General features: G+C 38.2%; 2 protein-coding genes across 5 annotated transcripts in view; one reads left to right on the top strand and one right to left on the bottom strand.

Annotated features, from left to right (window-relative positions):
- mcph1 (microcephalin 1) overlaps window positions 1–15149 on the bottom strand; it is a 37861-nt gene that overhangs the window by 2512 nt on the left and 20200 nt on the right. The window lies entirely within an intron of this gene.
- Window positions 2236–14163, top strand: angpt2a (angiopoietin 2a). Its single transcript, XM_034201747.1, has 9 exons — window positions 2236–2764; window positions 6533–6688; window positions 7724–7845; window positions 7927–8165; window positions 8475–8602; window positions 8934–9035; window positions 9447–9613; window positions 11333–11463; window positions 12968–14163. Exons 1-9 carry the CDS (start codon window positions 2495–2497, stop codon window positions 13138–13140), a joined length of 1488 nt encoding a protein of 495 aa, XP_034057638.1. The 5' UTR covers window positions 2236–2494; the 3' UTR covers window positions 13141–14163.

Here is a 15149-nt window from a genome sequence, read left to right as displayed (position 1 = left end):
GAGGATATATTTCTATGTACAGAAAATGTTGTCAAGCATTTACTGAAGTGCATATATCCACGCAGACATGGACACGGGTCTCTTATTCAGGGTCAAACTAATTGTCATGCCAACTAACTTTTAACATCAGTCTGGATTTTCCTACATTTCATATCTAGTAAATACTGCTTAAAGATACATTATTCATGACTCACATCTGTATTAAGTATTAGTCTGTGAACTTGCTGAAGCCTGTGGTTGCATTTCTCAGTACCACAGCGCTGGATTTTTCAAATCTCTAGAGGACGGGTCATAGAGATGCCAGTTGTAAGCTTTCTCTGGTAAACACTGTCAATTGCATTGTAAAGTGCCAACTAAAGAATAATTGGTTTTTCAGATGGGAAATTCCACCACCTCCTGACAATTCAATCGATATATTTGCAGCCGCTAAAGACTGACTTTTCTCTTTGTTGTGCAAGAAAGGCAGAGGGCTTGTACAGATTTGTAACAAATAAAGCAAGGCAAGAATTTCTCTCATCATAAAAAAATACAACGTGTGCTCCCGATGTCTGCTCGTAGTACGACAGCATGTTTAGTGTCCTGTTTATCACCGTTGCCACTAAAGTTTGAGTGATCCGCCTGAACACCTGAAAAAGTCAATGTTTTTGGAATGATGACAAGTTCTTCCTCTTTGGTAATATGCCTTAAATATGTCACATTTCCCTTATACAGTAGCTATTATATCAGCCTAATTCCTACAATTCTGTTTCTGCGTTTCTATCCGACTGCAGAGGGCAGATCAAAGGCTTTCCTGACACAAAATGAAAAATGGTGCATTTGAGACTGAAATGCTGTAATGCCAAGGAAAATGATTATTCAGTAGACAATAGCAAAGAGTCAAACCCCTGAATCAGAAGGAGATTGTCTTTGATGGAGACACATTCCTGCAGTAGAGGACACAACATCCTCCTATGGCAATGTCTTTCCTGCTCCACACACCTGCACTCTGTTCCCCACTGAGGCATGAGAGCACTCTGAGCTAAATATTCCAATTAGAGGAAAAGACATCAAACCTTACATTTGTGCCTCAAAAAAAGTAATTATAAAAAACATTTTGATATAGCTGTATCAATATCTGTTCATAAAAATCTAGTTTTCTAAAACATAACCGAGGGGCGTCTCGTTTAAAGAACAGTTTTTGTTCAAGCCACTGAATAACAACTTGGTAAAACAAGCATTTCAGGCATGTTTTTCCAAAAGAATGACTGAAAAATACTCTGGTTATCAACATCAGAGCTTGCCAAAAAACACTGCCTTCAATAAGTCTGGAAAACCTCCAATCTTTTCTAGAAATCTCTAGTTATAAGTCTGATGAATTACAGTATTAACAGTCACACACACCTACAATATACAGTGAAATAGTTTCCCTGTGTGAAGTCCCTTTTTGTTGTGCTATTTTTAAGCTGGTGTAGACATGAATGTTTGGGACAGGATACAGAAAACACCCACGACATGCCCACATATGAAAAGCTGAGAGTTCCAATTTGACTAAGTCGACCACACTTTAAACAAATGCATTTTCTTGTTAGAGAAAAAATCACTTTCTCATAGATTTGCTGTTGTAAAGGGTCACAAGCAGATAATGCCTCATTATACTTGTGACTCAGACGAGATCATCGGAATCCACCCTAAAGCGGATGAAAAAACAACAGCAACTATTTTGTGGTCAGCGGTCAACAAGTTGCATCTGTAGTTTGTACTGATATGAGACTTTATAGAACCTGAAGGAATATCTGTTTTATAACATTTTGAACTTGTAAAATGAAAAAGACATAAAAGCGTTTCAAAATGAAAAACCTTCTTCCAGAAAAAGGAAAAATAAGTAGATTTTGCTTAAAACATTGATAAAGCATACAGACAAGTTAAGAATCCGTGGAATGAGTGATTTCTTCCTTTGGATCCTCCATTCACATTTGCAAGTGTGTTTGTCCCCGGGAAACAATTCTGAATGAATGGGATGAACTCTGTTACTATCACAGAGCATGCTGAAGGTGCACAGCTGCATCCTGAGTAGCTGTTCAACTGAAGCAGACAAAAACATGTGTGTTGTAGAGGATATAGTGGAAGGTGTGTAGTTTTGTGCATCTGCTCCTCTGTGATGTGAAGTGAGTGCGTACTGAAAGGAATCCCCACTTCACTGCTCCTCAGTGACTAGGGGGGGGGGGAGTGGTTTTGGACTCTCAGCTAATCAGAGGGGCCAGTAGTAGCTCAAACAAGTGGCTGGGGGCTGATGCAAAGCGAGCACATGCAGTCTGCCACCAGTAACCTAAAGGGAATGACACGCTACATCTAATTCTTGATGGCTTTTTGATCCTCCTCCCACTGAGAGGTAATAAAAGGAATCTGCAGACCCTCGAAGGATTGTTTACCCTTGGATGCCGCTGGAGAAAGACATCCAGTCATTGAGAGAGGATTAAGAACAAGCTAAAGACCAGACTTAGCACCTAACTCTATTATGAAGATGCTGAATGTGGACTTACTAGTTTTAAGTTTCTGCCTTGGTCTGGGGACAGGATACAGTGCTGCGGTTAAAAGATCATATCAGATTCAAAACGGGCCGTGCAGCTACACCTTTCTGCTGCCAGAGCAGGAGAACTGCCAGACTCAGAGCAGCAGCTACTTCTATCCAGATCAGAAGGATGGACCTGTGGACGACGAGGACTCAGCTCAGAGGCTGGAACAACTGGAGAACATCATGGAGAACAACACACAGTGGCTGCTTAAGGTAGTGTCAAACCACAATATGACAGGGATACATGAGACTGTGACTGCCTGGGTACAGTTACTGAGAGAGTCATAGATAGAAAACTAGGTGAATGATTGAAAACAGTTTACAAGGTGAAGACTGAGTGGACACAGCCTGGCCATAAAAAAAAGACTACCAAGAAAGGCCAGGCTGTATTAACAGAGGTTGAGACCGACACTAGTTACTTCTGTGATTATTAGTAAGATTTTTGTTTTTCTTAAATAAATCAATATGTATCCTGAGTTTCATCTCCCAGAACCTCGGAAAATGTAATATCCATGCTGCCTTGCACTGAGAGAAACACGTTTTGTGGTGAATGAGTGATTACACTTTTAAATTGTATAGCTGCAAACATGAATTGTTACTTAATGTTTTGTATACTGTATTCAATATGATTGATGATATTTGCATATTGTTGTATATTAATTTCTTATCATCAATTCATTTAAATGCCTTTCTGAATTGGAAATATAAGTTTCTTATCCGACATGCCAACTTCAATTGAATTGATCGTTTCAGAGGAAAAGAGGATTTTTAGGTTTCCAAGACCATTATGATGTACAAGAGGGAAACATGTGCTAAAGATGTACCCTTGCTCTACCACAGGTGTCATGGTGACAATTATCTCCCTTTCTAATTATCCAGAAAGGAGAAACAAATAGGAAGCATTTTAAAGAAAATTAAACACTTAGTATTGAGCATGAGGAAAATGTGCATTAAATGTTGACCACAAGTTTTCCACTAGAATATAATGTTATATATTTCAACAGATAGCGCATTACTATTTTTGACATCCAAAAGAAGTTTCAACAGAAACTTGTTTTTCTAAATAATTTGTTTTAAATGAATTAAATCACAACTTATTTTGGTTTAAGGCAATGGGCAGATTACCCAGGCTCACAATTCACTACCACAGGTTCCAAACAACATGAGTAACGTTTAACTAATACCAGAACATGTTTGAGTGATTCAATGGCAGCATTTAACACAACTGATGACAAAATCATGGTGAAATGAGCATTTTAATCAATTTACCATTTTTATGTAGTGTTTTATGTAACTCGTAAAAAACAAAATGTAATAAAAGGCCATATTTTAGTTTTTCAAAAGGTCTTTCTTATTCTTTAGGAATGTAGACTGAACTAGAAGTGGTGTAAACAGAGCGTTTAGAGTGCTGAGTGTCTGTGAAACACTTCCTTTAGTGTTAAAGGACACACTAGGGTTTGATGATTGACAAAGACTGGACACAGGTGTCCACACAAGGGATGCATACTTCCCTTTCAGTTTGCTGAGCAAATAATTGCGCGAGAGAAAGAAGTGAACGGCCTCTTGTCTCGCTCCCTTTCTTCTCCCTATTTCTATTACTGATGAGACCTAAACAAGCGGAGCCAGACAGGACAAGATCAAATCACAGCTGGATCACACAAACCCTGTCTTGTAACATTAAACAAGCTCTGATCTGTTCAGCAGGAATAAGAGCTGCCTCACAAATCAAAGCCCGCCAGACACGTGAACGTTTTACAAAGTCCGACAGCGCAGCAGACAAAGTGACAGGTTACATATTTCTTACACACAAAGAAGCATTGCTAATTAATCATGAAGCTTCTACTGCTGTGTCAGCGCACCACATTAATGTGCACATGAAGATACATATAGGAGAGGAGATCCCAGCTAAGGTGGGATGGTTCAAGTTTCCCCACACAGATGTTCTTTACTAATATTAACTTGATTCTTTGCCCTAAAGAACAAATGGGATTTGTAACTAGCAACATATAAAACAGATTCTTACTAGTAAATATTATACATCTTATCAACATTAAACCTTTTATCCTGTACAATTCCCTCACTACCAAACACAAAACATAACCCTCCCGCAAAACTAATCAGGCCAGCAAAATAATGTGTTCAGCCCAAACTCTCCCCTCTGAACAGCACTTTCAGTGATCAGAAAGCCACTCTGTTCAAGCAGAACCCATCTAACCCCAGTTACTGCCATCAGGTGCTAGAAAATCCCACTGGCCTGTTTTTTCCCTCTGTGATCATCACCCTGAATGAATGAAAATAGGCCCCTTACTCTGACCCGTCAACACGGTTCTTGTCAACAGCAGTTCCAACAGTCCGACTTTAAGTATGTTTGTGAGTGTTTTTAAAGGTGCATTGTTTGTTTGATGTTAAGCCCTTTCAAACAAAAATGACTTTTGCTTTGTAACAACCAAAAACATTTTTATAAACAATTTCTGAATGAAACATTTGGAAGACTTTGTTTTTGTTAAAGTCTATCAGAAGTGAATATGGCCTGAATAAGTTCAGCGACCCAGAACAATCACTAACCGAGACAAGCTGTTAGATGTGTCGGAGAAAGTCACATTTCTTTGACAGCTAAACAATACAAATACATTCTGTAGCAGCTGAAAGCTTGCTACATTGAATGCAACCTTAATTCATTAAAAAATGATATATGGGAGTTTCAAAATAATAAAAGTGTAACTTTGATTATAAGTTCCATAGGGTAACATGTCGTCAAAGGTGTCAGCTCTCCATGACCCCTTAATGGGAATAGCTAGGTAAAGAAAAAGAGCGATTGATAATATACAACTTGATTTACTCACAGGTTTATAACTCAGGTTATAAACCTCTTTTACGGTTGCTTGATTGATGGAATGGTTAAAGGTAAATGAGTGTGAATTACCTGATAAACAAGTTATCGTCATCTTTTCAGAGGAATATGCTTTGTATTTGCTATCATTTTACGTTTGCACATGCATCTACAAATTGATGCATTAACAAAAAATGTAAATGAGAAACCATGGACAATTCCATCAGGCCAGATTTACGTATCAAAAATAATCACCAAATTTGTCATTTCCTAATTTCTTAGTTCCTATTTACAGTGCGCCAGCTGATGACAGCTGAGGAAAACAATGTGTTGAGGAACAGACATTCCTACTGACGCCTTTGAGGCGCGGGAGTAAACAACTGATTAGATCCTTGACGGTCGATGGGACATCCTGCCTGCATTTCAAATGACAGCCTTGCACCTACAACACATCCTTTTGTGTCTCCACGAACATAAACAAACCTGACGTCACGAAAGGAAGACAAACAAAATTAGCACTAATTGCAGATGTCCTTGCTATTTTCCACAATACAAATAATAATAAAAGTGGCTGTTTAAGGTTGCTGACTGATGAGTAAATACTGATAGTGATAATGCAAACTTACTGGAGATGAGAAAGATATTCAACTGACGCTGGTTTCCGCCGGTAAACTCATGTCATACCCTCGCAAAGGATGTAACTCCTCATTTAACACTTCCATCCTGTTTACGAGTCGCGTGACCTGATTGCCACTCAGGAACACCATGCAGGAAATAACTTAATGATTGGTCTTGGTCTAAAAATGGCAATACTGTAAGGTAGCTAAGAACAAATCCCGTAAAGATGAAACGTTGACCTTTCCCCCCCTGAGGGCATCCATGCTCATTGTATTATTGCTATGATCAACAAGTGTCATACGGACAGGGTTAAGTCAGAGAAGGTCTTATCTGGACAGATTAATAAACCCCCTCAAATCATTTCATTGATTTAAAAGAAATACAATCCACCTAACCAACGATAAGAAAAACATGGTTTCATTTGAAGAATACATTTCTACACTATTTAAAATAAAAAACAAAATAATATGTAATACAGGATTGGCCATGCACAATAATTCACTTTTTCAAATTGTCTTTTTTCTGTGCTGCAGCTGGAGAACTACATACAGGATAATATGAAGCAGGACATCGTCCAAATCCAACAGACTGCTGTACAAAACCACACAGCGACGATGATTGAAATCGGAACAAACCTGCTGAGTCAAACCGCAGAGCAAACAAGGAAACTGTCCAACGTGGAGGCACAGGTAAGCCCCAACTTCCTGCTACTTTTAACACAACAGTACACAACACTAGAAAGTGCAAACATGATACCTTAGCAACAGAACAACTTCTCAACAATATAACATGCTAAAGAAAATGTGGTGCAAGTCCTTTTTTCGGCATACATGATACAATTTTATGATCAAGTAAATCTATTTATTTCACGTCAAAGGTACAAATCTACGTGTGATCTGCAATACCTTGCTTTGAAAAAAATAAGCACAGGGAAAAACAAGAATGAATGCGTCAGTTTATTATTGTGGCTACACGTCAATGACCTTATGTGAGCCAACTGTACAGCATTTCCTGTTATTAGCACACTAGTATTCCCACAGAAAGGGTCTATCAGTTTGTCACAATCACACATCCGTCTGTTCAAAGGCATCAACAGCTCCACTGCAGACACATAGCTGCGATCCCTGTAAACAACCTGCTTTTTGCTGAGTTCAGTTCCTCCGAAGTGGGAAATTAGAGGCAAGGTCCCCAACCCCAGAGTTTAGTTCAATACATCTGTCCGTGAAAATACGTAGTTTTTAACGTTTCCCTTGTTCAGGTATGTCTGCTGTATTGGAACTCGGTCGTTCTTTCCTGTCACATTTTTTCAAATGGCTGTTTGTTCACTTTTTAAGTGCGAACTAAGCATTTGTTGAAGACAGAACTTGGTGTCCAAAAGGATTATTGATAAAATGCCTGTTGACAGACAAACCTTTTTAGGTTGTGGTGAAGGTTTTTTATACACCTTCTTGTATGTTTCATGTCTTTCACTTTTCTAAATTGCTACAAGTCATGTTATTATTTTCATACTATTTTCAACACAATATGGAGAAATGTCAGATACATCTGTATCATTTTTGAAGTATTGTAGGATCTTGAGCACTTCTTTAAGTTGATGAGAACTACATAATCTTATACTTTCCTTTTATATTTAAAGATCTACTGATTGACGAACAAACAATTTCACAAGGTGTCTCTTAGAGACTACCCGGCTAAACAGCTCTACCTTTTTATTTGATTTGTAGGTAATTCAACAAACAACTCGACTTGAACGGCAACTTCTTGAAAATTCCTTGTCAACCAACAAGCTGGAAAAACAACTAATTGTCCAAACAAATGATATCAGCAAGATAAATGACAAAAGCAGGTGAGGACATCAGATAATTCAATGGTCTCTAACAGTTATGGGCTCAGCTTGATGCTCAACGTGTTGCCTGCTTCTCCTCAGATTTCTGGAGAAAAAGGTGGATGAGATGGAGGAGCAGAGGCAGGTGGAGCTGAAGACGCTTAGAGATGAAAAAGAGCAACTTCAGACTCTAATACTGAGGCAGACGGCCATCATAGGCCAGTTGGAGCAGCAGCTGCTCAAAGTGTCCCCTAACAACACTGCACTGCAGCTCCAGCAGCAGGAGCTACTAGACACCGTCAACAACCTCATTCACACCATCTCTGCCGGCTCGTCTCGAGGTGAGTCCAAACCTCAGGTCATCATAACCTGTTGGATGCACTCTTAAATGTGTGTTTGTAGAACACATCCATACTTGGGAACCGCCTATACATAGAGTCTGCTGTAAATCAATATGACACTGTTATCGCGCTGTGAACTTCACAAAGGCAGGCTATCTATCTTTAATTACCGCATGATTTCCTGTTAAAGCAGTAACAATGGAGCAATGAAAGTGACCTATATTCTCAGTAAATGTGACCTTATCAAAGGAGGATAGTTAGATTCTGTACAATTTTGTGTCAGATTTACAAGGTTTATTTCTTCTGCAGAGAGCAAAACTGTCATGATGCAGGACACTCCTACAACGTTCATGGACTGTGCTGCTGTGTTCAAGTCAGGGAACACCCAGAGTGGAGTATACACTCTCACTCTACCCAACACTACAATAGAGGTTAAGGTAAAGTAAGCCTGAACGACTGAGTCAGACTATGACCCACCCACATTTACACAACCCAGTGAATAAAGCCCTTGGCTTAGTGGACTGTATTGTGTTTGAGGCGGGAAAGTTAAATGAAAAATGTTCTCAGACTGTCATTAATGATGTGCATGCTTGAGCTGAAACTGTGATCTCCTTAGAAACTTTTCAGAGAATAAGACACAGACTCACATTTGTTTTGCCCAAGCTCAAATAGGGTGGCAATGACTAATTAAAAATGAGCATGTATTCTTTACAGAGCATTTATGTTGAATTAATAATTGCAGCAATTATTTTTTGCTTGTGTGTGAAGGCTTTCTGTGACATGGAGACAGAAGGAGGTGGGTGGACAGTACTACAAAAACGCTTTGACGGCCATGTTGACTTCCACCGTACGTGGCAAGAGTACAAAAAGGTAAAAGCTATCAAGAAGAAATATAACCTAGGCTACGGTTTTCATTCCAATTGCAAAACAATACAGAGAGCAGATTTGGTTTTGGCTTTTCACTGGAAGAGTCTTAAAAGCCTCTGGATTCTACTCTGTTAGAGGAAATACCCAATAACTGCCTGCACCAAATGGAAGATAAAAGTGCCAAAAAGAGTCTCAAGTCCCCGATAAGCAATCATTGCAGAAAAATGCTTTCATGCCATCTAATTTATTCTTACCACAATTCAAGCTAATTTAAACTGGCATACTTTTTTTTAAGTATCTAATTTTGAATGTGAAATTGACTGTTTGCTGTTTTGTTAATAGAGAAAGTGACCCACAAGCCTCTCCTGCAGGAGTTCAACACGGTATGATTACATTTATTTTATGTCTTTTCAGGGGTTTGGAGAACCTTCAGGTGAATTCTGGTTAGGAAATGAATTTGTCTCCAGAATGACAACTCAACAGTCCTACAAACTGAGGATCCAGCTGAGTGACTGGGAAGGAAACTCAGAATTCTCACAATATGATCAGTTTTCTCTCGACAGTGAAGCACAAAATTACAGGTACGTTGTACTGACTACATCATAGAACCTTGTGTGTTATTTGCTTGGTAAAAAAACTATTGAACAAGTAATTAAGGACAAAAATGCCCATCAGCATATGAGTGTCTCTTTTAACAGTGCTTTTGAAGTCTACTAAAGCACAGCCTCAAAGCCTTGCAATTATAATAATAACCAAATGAATAAATGTCATTGAAAACATACAGAGGAAACCCTCCTAGTTGAAAAAATAAAAGCATCTCTGAAGCACTCAGTATCCCACTGTTATTGATATATATTCTATACATAAATATCTTCCTAAAGCTATAAGCAAATTGGCTGCAATTATCTTTTGATACAACATTTTCTATGCTTCCTTTTCAACCCTTCTGGGTTTTTTAAGCAATTAAATGAATGGAATAATGAGGGAAATGTCTAAATATCTGGCTAATTCTCTATAAGTGTTTCTCTGACAGTGAAAATGAGACAGATTTAATGTTCAGGCTGAGCGTGCTCGTGGTGATTTTGTACGGAATAAGCTCTGGTTGTTAACTCCTAGCTAGTATTTCACAACTGTGTATGATACAGTCCAAAGGAAAACAGAGCCCTCTGGACTGTATCATACATACTTACCTCCTGTAAACTAGCTCATGGTCATAGATGCTGACCTCCTACATCTATTCAAAAGCAAAACACATTCAAGAAACTCCTCTGGACGATGTTTCTTTTCTGTGTGACCATCTTCTTCCCTGATACTAATGCACTGGCACCAGCCCAAAGAAAATGCAATAAAACTGCTCGGTGAAAAATAGGAAATACATAAAATGTCTTGTTTCACCCCAGTGCGTGCACTACGCTCTGCATCAGCCAAACGACTCGCTGCACCCTCGCTGCAGTTCCCATCAGCAAAAACACGAGGGTTTGCTATCCTGGCTCCAAAATGGTGGAATGAGCTCCCCATTGAAATCAGGACAGCAGAAAGCTTATACACCTTCCAGCGCAGACTGAAAACTCATCTCTTTCGACTCTACCTCGAGCGATAGAATTATTAACAAAGCACTTATATACTAATAAAGGACTGGCTTATCTATAGCCAGTTGAGTAGCACTTGAAATGTTTGGCTCTATGAAACCTGATGTACTTATATGATTCTGTTTTCTTCAAGGTTGTGTCTTCCTGGTCGAATGCACTTATTGTAAGTCGCTTTGGATACAAGCGTCAGCTAAATGCAATGTAATTTAGTCTGCACATCTTGGCAATAACAGAACCCTCTCAAGTATTTTCTTTTCCAAACCAAAGCTGATTTCAGGAGTGGAATGGATACTTCCTTTCAATTTGACAAACAGACCTTGAAATGCTCCGATTCAACACAGCTCTTTCTTGTCTAAACTCCACTTGACTATGACCAATTTGGTCTCCAGTTAGTTGGCTCAGTAACTCCAAATCATTTCTACAAGGACGATGCTGCACAAATAGCATAACGCAGAAACGTTGGTTAAAAGATTAAAAATAGCTAAAATTATGAAATCAACAAGCTGGTTGTAATAAAAAGCAGAAATGTTAACACAAATAAAGTAAGATGAAACTTTAATGCCAATAGCAAACACTTAAATCCTAATGCCAAACCCCATTTGAGATCTGGTACAAGCTATGGCCGAGGAACAGTTGGACGTTGCCTTTTGAGGAATGGCAATCACGGATTTCCTCCTCCTCTTCCTTCATTTTTCCTTTCCCATTCTACAGGATACACCTTAAAGGCTTCAGTGGAACGGCAGGCAAAATAAGCAGCATCGGGCAGCCAGGAAGTGATTTCAGTACAAAGGATGCGGACAACGACAAATGTGTTTGCAAATGTTCACAACTGACAACAGGGGGTAAGAAACACATTTTCTTTGTAAACAACTTCTGCTTATTAATTCTTGTTCACCAGGAAATATCATTGTCACGTCGATTTTGTGAGGGCACTTGTTTTCAAACAAACTCCAACCCACCCAAATATTGCCACTTCTCCCCCAAAAATCTTCAAGGGCATTTTAAGGGCTCCGTACTTTTGTGGCCAGGTCAAAGAGCACAATTAGCTCAGAGTTAATCACTGATCAACTCATTGGGGAATTCAGCCCCTACAATGGCTGACATTAATAGCCTGGGAAAAGAGCTTTTCCCTCTCTCCTCGTAGCTTAAAGGTCCTACTCCATTCCCTTGAAAGTGACTTCGCTGCCAGAAGTTAGTGTCCCTCTGTATAAGGGTCTGCCAAGTGAGCATGGAAGCATGAAAACCCTTTCCCTTTTTTCCCATGAGGGGTCTCTCACGGAGGACTCCATATGCAAATTATGCTCAATCGTGACAGAGTGGCACTGACCCAGTAAGAAACAAAAGCTAAATCTGCCATTACAAATATAAATCTGCCTGTTTTGAATTAGCAGACAATTAAATGAATGTGGTACATCTGTTTAAAACCAAATTATGTAAAACCATATTGCACGCCTTAGTTTTGACTAAAAAATGTAGTTTTCAGTTTTCTTGAACAATGTTACACGAGCTACTCCCATTAACTACTATGACAGGTTAGCTATAACTGCTTACATTTTTATTTTTTTAAAATCCTGATTCTTCAACATATCATCTCCTGGGAGATAAACCGCTAAGGGGTATCTGTCCACAATAAATGAAAATCTCTGACAGCATCTCTACATAAGAGCAGTAGCAATTTTACTGTCATAGCCAATTAGATGCAGCCGAATGTGAAATGTCTGCCTTGACACCATGACAAATACTGCCAGTGTACTGTGTGTAATGCCACAGTTTACAAGTAGCTTCTACAGCTTGTGTGATGCCATAACATGTAATACGCTATAGAAAAGCCACGCAACCGCTATTATAGCTTGACAAATGTAATTTGATGCTTATTTGTTCTCTATTTGGCGTAGATGTTACAGTTTAACAGCCAATATTCAGGATTAACAGGAGTGCAGGCAGTCTCAAAATGGCACAGTTTACAAACCCTGCAATCTGTATATGAATATATATATAGACAAATCTAAATTGCTCTGAATTGCTGTGTGCTGTTAAACTCTCATTCACTGCTTTCTAAATTCAAAAACACATTTTGAAGTGTATAAATGCACCTACAGCCACCACAACATTACTTAAAGATGGGTAGCTACGTATTAGAATATTTCAATGCGTTCTATCTCTTTTTTCAGTGGTTATGAGACAGTATAATAAACCAACAGCTTATGGCCCACTCAAATTGCCTTTTCTTAAAACAGATTTCCATATCAGACCTTAGAAAGACAGAAAATTCCCTTCCTATTTTACAGAGATGCATGCAACATCGTCTTTGAGGAAATAACGTTGAGATGTGTTTGAATGTTCTAGGTTGGTGGTTTGATGCCTGTGGTCCGTCCAATTTGAATGGGATGTATTACCAGCAGGGCCAGAACTCAAACCGCTTCAATGGAATCAAATGGTACTACTGGAAAGGCTCGGGCTACTCACTGAAGTCCACTGCCATGATGATCCGACCAGCAGACTTTACAGGCTCCCTTTGAACTGACACGCTAAGGTGGATCGATATTCTGCCCAACAACAGCAATAAAAACCAAAAATAAACATTCTCAAGGGAACCAAAGCACTTCATGAACACATTTTTACATACTTTTGGAAAGACATATTTGTGCATATTTATGTGTTTGAAAATTTGAATTCAATGGGTCGTTGCAAGTTGTAAAAAATGTTGTAAAATATGGGCCGTCAAAATGACAAAAATATATAGTGAAATTACTTTTGTCTGTGATATATATAGAGAACTATACGTTTAGTAATTACCATAGACTGTATATATAAAGGTAATTACACTGTGTAATAAAAGCTCTAACCACAAAGAAGAGGCCATAGTAAAATGTGACATTAATTTATCGTATGTTCTATCAATCTAAAAGATTTTATTATAGTTTAAGCACCCATTTAAATAGGTTTTTAATAGCTACCTATCATTGTTTAAAAAAGAGACTATGGTACAACAAGCAGATAAACAACTTGCTCAAAGTGATTGTTATGTTTCTGTTAAATGCCTAAAATGAAAATGTCAAAATGCCACAGAAAATGTTTTTCTTAAAACAACATTGTTTTTCTACTGAGAATGTATGTACATTGGTTGTTTAATTTATATGTAGATTTAATATTTAACATTATGATAGAGATTTGTTACACATCTTAATGTTAGTTAGTTAACAATTGTATTGTACAGGAACTCTTTGAATCTAACTGAAGAACCTTCCCACTGCTCATACATGACGTGTTTTTCAAATGTTTTGTTAATGTATTTTTTATTTGTATTTATGTAATGTTTCTACTGAAGCAAAAAGAAACATGAATGGGAAAGTTGTGCTTGAAACAGAATTTCTCACCAGTAAACACTGCCTTTAGATTTCTTTGAGGGGTTGATGTTAATACCCGCTTATATATAAAGTAACACAAGTTAAATATTAAACATGACAACAAGGCATTTCCCCAACCATTTCAGCAATGTTTAATCATGTCGAGTACAAAATAAAATGTCTAAATGCTCAAAATGTTTGTTTGTTTCCTTTATTTATCCAGGTAAAAAATCCCATTGAGATCAACGATCTCTTTTACAAGGGAGACCTGCCGCACATTGTTACACATGTAACAGAAAACAAAAAGGACACATACAACATAATGGCAGGGGTACAATTTACAAACTTATTCACAAAGACAGGTACCAGGAGTATCAAATATAATTTCATCAAGCTGTGCTTTAAAATGATGCAGGGGAACCAAAATTCTCATTTTCAAAATGTTTTGCAGAGTGTTCCAAGCTAGAGGAGCTGCGCACATAAAAGCTGTAGTGCCTAAAACAGTCCTAGCACTTGGTACATGTAATAAAAACACGTCCTGGGATCTTAGGCAATACTTGTGACTCTCTGTGATATCAGTGAGCAGATGTAAGGTGGTAGTTTAGCCAGCATGGCTTTGTATATGAACATGTACCAATGACTGAGTCTCCAAACAGTAAGTTTATTTGTTTATTTGTTTATTTGTTTATTTTATTAGGATCCCCATTAGCTGGTGCATAACAACAGCTAATCTTCCTGGGGTCCACAAATAACATTTGTCACAAGACAATGATACAAATCGTGTACGGCGTCAATTTTCCTTCAAACAGTGACTTTCATATCAACCATCACATACAGCTTATTTTCTGATTCCCCATTTCCTTGGAAAGAAAAATTCAAAAAAAGAATAATAATAATAGTGATTTTCCAAATGTCTCCCTTCGCTTCTTTTAGAGTAAAACAAACTAAACAAATACAATCCTCATCATAACTGTGAAAGGCTGTGTGTGTGTCTATGTTAGCGAAAGTACCATATTCCTGCATGTGTTTAAAAAACCTATATGAATCGGTGTGCTGCTGTATGTTTACCATAACCTGTCTGCCGCTTGTGTAATTTACAGTCTTTGGGCTTCTAGATGCCTCTTCAATCGTCTTTTGAAGCTTGCTTTAGTTGTTTCTTTAGAAATCTGATCTGGCAGTGT

This window comes from Gymnodraco acuticeps, unplaced genomic scaffold (genome assembly GCF_902827175.1).
Source record: "Gymnodraco acuticeps unplaced genomic scaffold, fGymAcu1.1, whole genome shotgun sequence".
Lineage (NCBI taxonomy): Eukaryota > Metazoa > Chordata > Actinopteri > Perciformes > Bathydraconidae > Gymnodraco > Gymnodraco acuticeps.
This window is presented reverse-complemented; position numbering and strand designations above follow the sequence as displayed.

Excerpts from the sequence above, each read along its gene's own strand:
- angpt2a (XM_034201747.1), top strand. The coding sequence starts at position 2,495 with ATGAAGATGCTGAATGTGGACTTACTAGTTTTAAGTTTCTGCCTTGGT. Across the intron at positions 7,846-7,926 it reads AAGATAAATGACAAAAGCAG|ATTTCTGGAGAAAAAGGTGG; the intron begins GTGAGGACATCA and ends GCTTCTCCTCAG. Across the intron at positions 8,603-8,933 it reads ACACTACAATAGAGGTTAAG|GCTTTCTGTGACATGGAGAC; the intron begins GTAAAGTAAGCC and ends TTGTGTGTGAAG.